The 6649-nt window shown below is 54.6% G+C and overlaps 1 protein-coding gene and 1 non-coding gene across 2 annotated transcripts; both read left to right on the forward strand.

Annotated features, from left to right (window-relative positions):
• Nucleotides 1–2783: 2783 nt before the first annotated feature.
• On the forward strand, nt 2784–4288 carry SOX1 (SRY-box transcription factor 1). Its single transcript, XM_057494507.1, has one exon. It carries the CDS (start codon nt 2791–2793, stop codon nt 3949–3951), a length of 1161 nt encoding a protein of 386 aa, XP_057350490.1. The 5' UTR covers nt 2784–2790; the 3' UTR covers nt 3952–4288.
• A 20-nt stretch (nt 4289–4308) lies between these two features.
• LOC118916653 (uncharacterized) lies at nt 4309–5852 on the forward strand. Its single transcript, XR_008994537.1, has 2 exons — nt 4309–4382; nt 4996–5852. It is a non-coding gene; the product is annotated as an uncharacterized LOC118916653 (transcript).
• The last annotated feature ends 797 nt before the right edge of the window (nt 5853–6649 follow it).

The following is a 6649-nucleotide window of genomic DNA, read 5'->3' on the forward strand; positions in this document are numbered from 1 at the left end:
AAAGCATTTTCAGGGGGTCTTAGGCTATTTAGCTTAAAATCTAAATTGAAAAGCAGAGGAAAGAAATCTTTCAATTGCTAAGTGGATAATATAGTTTATAATTTGTAAAACATTTCCTTTATTTCAGTCTTGCTGACTTTCCATAACACGCTGGATCTTACTGCACACCCATCGCCTCCTAAATTATCAAAGGAAAAACGGGTCTATAGCATTCCCTAAACAACATTCGTGCTCTTTTTTTTTGTTCATTCACAATGTAACTGATATTTGGAGGTAGTGCATGAAACAAATCAAAAGATTTAACAAACTCGATTGGTGAAATAAGAAGGTAGTTGAAAACCAAGTTTATAAACCTAGATATTTAGTGAAAAATAAATATGAAGTGACATTTCTTTTCTAATATAATTATATATTATTTGATGAGTTCACTATTAAATGCTGAATGGCCTGAAATGAAAGCCATTTAATCTGCAGAGACCAATTTGCTATTGCATTGCATACTATAGTAGCCCTGCAATAAAAAAAAATCTACAATAATAATCATAGTAATTGAGAGGAAATAAAGCATTATTCCTGTACCTTGGACAAGTAATAGGGTCAGGAAATTCACCACCTCGGAATTTTTAGTAGAGACGGGGAAAAGAAAGAAAAGGCGTCATGCGGTCACTGCCCAACATACTAAAACATCCTTATTACTACTCTTCTGATCATCACCATGTTTATTTCCATACGAGATGGTCCGTCACGCTGCTTTGGTCAGGCTGCACTTCACCCCAAGCAGTCAATCTCTGCGCCTCCCACTCTGGAGCGCACGGAGACGCCCCCCCCCACCCCGTTACTCTAAAGGACGCAGGAGGGACGCTGGGGCTCTGCGGGTTTTCTGCGCGAAATGTTTGGGCCACTTGCCTATCATTCCGATGGAACCGGTAGCAAGAGCGCAATGGCGTTTGAGATTGGGTCTGGAAATCTCTCGTAAGTCCCTGCTTCGAAGACACTTTGAGGTTTAAGAATTGCAACAGCAGGAGCACGCCCGAATCATTCCAGGAACCAGGCCTTCCGTTTACATAACGGGAAAACGGCATCTGTCGCTTAATCCCGAGGCCCCCACTTTACCGATTAGGTGTCAGGTAGCCCCGCTCCATTCACGCAGTTTTCGCAGTTTTCAGGCCAACAGCTGGTGGAAGATTCGCTCCGGAAGAGCGTGGGCTAGATCATTCTTTTGCGAGTTCAAACTTTTTCAACTGTTATTAACGAGATTCCAGATAGATCTTGTTGTTTTCAACCTTCCTAGAAATTCCTTTATAGAACTCAGAAGCCAAATTGAGAAGAGCACATGATTTTAACCCCCAGGGTCATCAAAGATCCCCCTACCCCACCCCCCGCAAGAAAAAGTTTAGGGTTGGTGCTGAAAGAACTATGGAGCCAGGCCGGACAAAAATGCTCCCGCGTTGCGGGAGTTCCCAGGGCCTGGGCTGCCAAGGCCTAGCTAGGAGGGGGCAGTGGAGAGCTTCGGCGTGCGCGGCGGCGAGGCCAGCATCCACCGGAGGGCCAGGGGCGGAGCTGCCCAGGCCGCTCCGCACACGCCGCGGGGGCTCTCGGGTTGTGTACTCCGAAGGTGCCCCCTGCTCCCGAGGGTGCGCCCCTCCTTTCCAGCCCTCGGGTCCCAACTCTGCCCTTCTCTCCGGGCTCAGAGTTGGCTGGAAGCGGGCAGGGGCGGAGCCGGGGCTTCATCGCACTTATTCCAGCGCGGCTCGGGGCTGTATCCCACCCTGCCCCCACCCGAACCATTCTTTCTTCGTCTCTGCTTTTAAACCCCGTCGTTAATCGTTCGGAGCTTGCGGGCGGGGAGAGGCGAGCAGGGTGAGCTCGCGGTTCGCCGCCGGCGCGCGCGCTCTGGAAGCAGCGCGGCTGAGGCCCCCTCGCGGGCCTCCTTCCCCCTCCTCCCTCCCCTGCTCCCCGCCCCGCCGCCCGCGCCCAGGGCCTCCACTCCCTCCCCACGTCACTCGCCAGCGCGCCATGCAAATCACCGCCGCCGCCGGCTCCCATTGGCCGCGGCGCGCTCATTTAATGGCAGCCCGGGCCCAGCGTATGGCTGCTGGGCCCCGCGCGCCGCCGGCCCCGCGTGCGCCTCCGTTCCGAGCGCACGGACCCGGGCAGGCAGCGGGCAGCCCGTCCCGGGCTCGGCGGTCTGGCTTGCTGGCCCGTTCCGCGCGCCTGCGCTGCCTCCACTGCCCCCGCCCCCCCCCCCCCAGCTGTCCCTTAATCGCCCCCCTCCTGGCCCCCCCGCTCCCCCCTCGGCGCCCAGCTCCCCACCCCCGGGCACCTGGGACCGGCACATGCCCAGCGCACGCGGCGCGCCGCCCTGCTAGAAGTTGCCGCTCGGAGTTGGAGGCCGCTGAGGACCGAAAGCAAGAGAAAGAAGACAGCACGCGGCGGCGGCGGCCCGCGAGAAGGCGCCGCGCATCGCTTGCGGCCCGAAAAGTGGAGCTGCAACTTGGCCACGACTGCACCTGTTTGCACCGCTCCACCCAGGGCGACCACCGCCATCGGCCGTCTTTGGCAAGTGGTTTGTGCACGAGGAGAAACTTTCCACCTGTGAGCCGGACCTGCTCTGAGTGCGTGTTTTTTGCCTTTTTATTCTTGTTGCCTCCACCTCCCCCATTCTTCTCTCTGCTAGGACCTCTTCCCCCGTCTCGCCTCCGCGTTTGAGCCCCTGTCCGTCCCCGCCTCCTGGCCATCTATGCTCCAGGCCTTCTCCGCGCGGTGCCGGTGAACCCGCGAGCCGCCCCGATGTACAGCATGATGATGGAGACCGACCTGCACTCGCCTGGCGGCGCCCAGGCTCCCACGAACCTGTCGGGCCCGGCCGGGGCAGGCGGCGGCGGGGGCGGCGGCGGGGGCGGCGGCGGCGGGGTCGCCAAGGCGAACCAGGACAGGGTCAAGCGGCCCATGAACGCCTTCATGGTGTGGTCCCGCGGGCAGCGGCGCAAGATGGCCCAGGAGAACCCCAAGATGCACAACTCAGAGATCAGCAAGCGCCTGGGCGCCGAGTGGAAGGTCATGTCCGAGGCCGAGAAGCGGCCGTTCATCGACGAGGCCAAGCGGCTGCGCGCGCTGCACATGAAGGAGCACCCGGATTACAAGTACCGGCCGCGCCGCAAGACCAAGACGCTGCTCAAGAAGGACAAGTACTCGCTGGCCGGCGGGCTGCTGGCGGCCGGCGCGGGCGGCGGCGGCGCGGCCGTGGCCATGGGCGTGGGTGTGGGCGTGGGCGCGGCGGCCGTGGGCCAGCGCCTGGAGAGTCCGGGCGGCGCGGCGGGCGGCGGCTACGCGCACGTCAACGGCTGGGCCAACGGCGCCTACCCCGGCTCGGTGGCGGCGGCGGCGGCTGCCGCGGCCATGATGCAGGAGGCGCAGCTGGCCTACGGGCAGCACCCGGGCGCGGGCGGCGCGCACCCGCACGCGCACCCGGCGCACCCACACGCGCACCACCCGCACGCGCACCCGCACAATCCGCAGCCCATGCACCGCTACGACATGGGCGCGCTGCAGTACAGCCCCATCTCCAACTCGCAGGGCTACATGAGCGCCTCGCCCTCGGGCTACGGCGGCCTGCCCTACGCCGCCGCCGCCGCGGGCAGCGCGCACCAGAACTCGGCCGTGGCGGCGGCGGCGGCGGCGGCTGCCGCGTCGTCGGGCGCCCTGGGCGCGCTGGGCTCGCTCGTCAAGTCGGAGCCGAGCGGCAGCCCACCGGCCCCCGCGCACTCGCGGGCGCCGTGCCCCGGGGACCTGCGCGAGATGATCAGCATGTACTTGCCGGCCGGCGAGGGCGGAGACCCGGCAGCGGCGGCGGCGGCCGCCGCGGCGCAGAGCCGACTGCACTCGCTGCCGCAGCACTACCAGGGCGCGGGCGCGGGCGTGAACGGCACGGTGCCTCTGACGCACATCTAGGGACGCGGGGACACTGCGGCCCGCGCCGGCGACGCGCGACGAGGAGCGTGCGGCCCGCCCCGGGCGCCCGGCGCGGCCTCACTTCTGCACGGACGTTTCCATGTCCTGTGAAAAGAAACAGTGGCGATGAAAGGGTGACCCGCGCCCCCGCCACACCTTCCCGGGAGCGCCCGGGGACCTGGGCGCGGACACAGCCGTGCGTTTTAGACTGAGCTTCGGTGTTTTCTTGAGACTTTTTGTACAGTATTTATCATCCACGGACGAGGCAGAAAGCGTTTTCTTTTCTCGAGGGGACACAAAGACCACACACTACACGAGAGGCGACTCCAACGTTTCTATCCCGGCGGGTCGCTCGCCATCCCGCATCGCTTCCTGAACGCGTTTGGTTGCAGACCCTGTGCCAGGAGCTGTTCTCATTTGTTACTGATATAGTAAGGCAGATCCGAACACGATTTGTTTGTAGTAGTTAACGCTTTTTTGGGGGGTTGGTTTGTTAATTTATACGAAGAGGTTCCCCTACCCCTTTCAGAAGACAGCGTTACGTCCTGGGTTTTGTAAAACTTTCTGTACATGAGCTTTTCCTTTTTTGGTTTTGTTTTGTGTTATTTCTTGTAAACGCATTGTGAATTTTGCGTTTGCGGTGTGGGGAGGGTGATTCAGATTATGTACATAGTTTCCTAAAAAGCCTTTCTTCTAAAAAAAAAAAACGAAAAAAGACGCCCTTTAAAAAAAAATGCGTAAGAGTTTTAAGTCAATAAATTAAAGAGAAAAAAAAGCCCAGTTCTCCCCACCAATAATTTGAAACGTGCTGATTTTAAACGGGTGTTTTATGAGCTCAAAATACAATCAGTGAATCTGAAAAAGGAGGAAGAGGAATATGAGCACGAACTGAAAGCGAGGGGCCTCAGGGGAGTGGGTGCGATTGTTGCAGGAGCTTCCTTCAGTGGAAGGGAGGAAAGTTAAAATCGGTATTATTTTGTAGAGTTTACCGTGCTAATAGGAATGAGAAATAATTATGCCTCCCCCCTCCAAACCGTTTTCCAGTCTGGCCCTGTAGTGTGTTGCTTCTAACCGCCGGCCCCGCCAGCACACTCGGTGGCCTCCAGCTGGCCCGGGTCTGCTCCGCGGTGTGGCCCAGAGAAAGTAGGCGAGAAGACCCCGATGGCGGACCCGGCCAGGGATGGATGACAAAGACCGGCGCGAGGGGCCCTCAACTCCCCTGCAATTATTAACAAGCTTGCAAGTAGAATTTATTTGAATTTGGCTCAAGGAAAACACACTGAACCAAAATGTACTGCGGTCGAGCCCCCTCCATCCGTCCTCAGCTCCTCTCTCTGACTTAACTTCCTTTTAGGAAAAGGCAAAATTATTTTCTTAAGTTGTCACATACACCCCAAATCCACCCCACCCCCCACCCCAGCGTAAACTGAGATGCAAGTTGCTAACTGATGTGAGAGCAACATGCGGTGTTTTATTATTTCTGACAGGACCTGAGTTCGTTGATGCTTTAAAATTTTTAGTTATATTTTTTCTAGGTGTTTATTGGTACGTTACAGGTTTTTTCATGGAATTTAAAGTTTTCTGTGAAACTTTTGTCTTCAAGCAATCTGACCGCATTAAATACTGCATTTAAAAGTTACACTGTAGCAAATACGTTTTGAAATTAGTCACAATATAAAGATGAAATCATATTTTTAAAAAAGACCTTCAGGCCAAATCAGAATATGTGGGTTTGATCAGCCTTGGCCCTCCCCACATTTTCTCAACATCTTTTCTTGTCCTGGGATGTGTATAAACTACCGGTCCAGAGCCGGGCCTGCACTAGGGTGTTAAGGAGAACCGAACCGCTTTCAGCCTGCATACCAGAAGAGCTTTAAGTAAAAAAAAAAAAAAAAAAAAAAGGCTAACGTAACAATTGACGTATGTAATTTTTTTTTGGAGCATTTTGATAGTTTTGCTTAAACCATGCATTCCTGAAAGTGCAAAATTTTCAATAATTATGTCCAGTGCTTCTTTCTAACAAGATAATAAAGTACCCCTCATTTTTCTTTTTTCTTTTTTTTTTTTCTTGGCTTTAGCAATTTGATCTTTTGTGAAACAGTGATTCTTATAAGTGTTTGGATATATATGGATTGCTGAGCAGAACAGGAAATAAATAAATGTCACACAGTCCCCTGTGGAGATGCTTTGGGAATTTCTGTAATGCTTTGTTAACTCACCACCCAGCTTAAGGGCCGGACCACATTTACTCAGAAATGTACAGAATTAAGTAGACCCTGGTTCTTTTGCTAACTGCCAGTCTCAACATCTCCCTGCATTTACAGGTGTGCGGCCATGCTCACCTGTACATGTGCCCGAGTTCCTTCCTATCTGTGCTCAGCTATAGGCACCTAAGTCTTAGCTCATCACATACATTAGAAGTGTGAGTCACACCCGAAATGTTTCAGACTATGTAAAAAGTTAAGCAGTATTCTGGAACTCCAGGATGTGCCTTACACATGACTTAAATACTCAATGTCAGGTGTCCCGAAACACTTTGTTAAAAAACCAGGAAGATCTTAAAATAGGAATTCCTGAAATTCAGTGAATTTGTTTTGTGGATTTGAACAATATGGAGAAAAGCAAATATAAGTTCTTCAATGACTCCATTTAAAAACGATCTGGAGTAGGCGGGGGTTGAGGGGACAGAGAGAAGCTA

Source organism: Manis pentadactyla, chromosome 17 (assembly GCF_030020395.1).
Source record: "Manis pentadactyla isolate mManPen7 chromosome 17, mManPen7.hap1, whole genome shotgun sequence".
NCBI lineage: Eukaryota > Metazoa > Chordata > Mammalia > Pholidota > Manidae > Manis > Manis pentadactyla.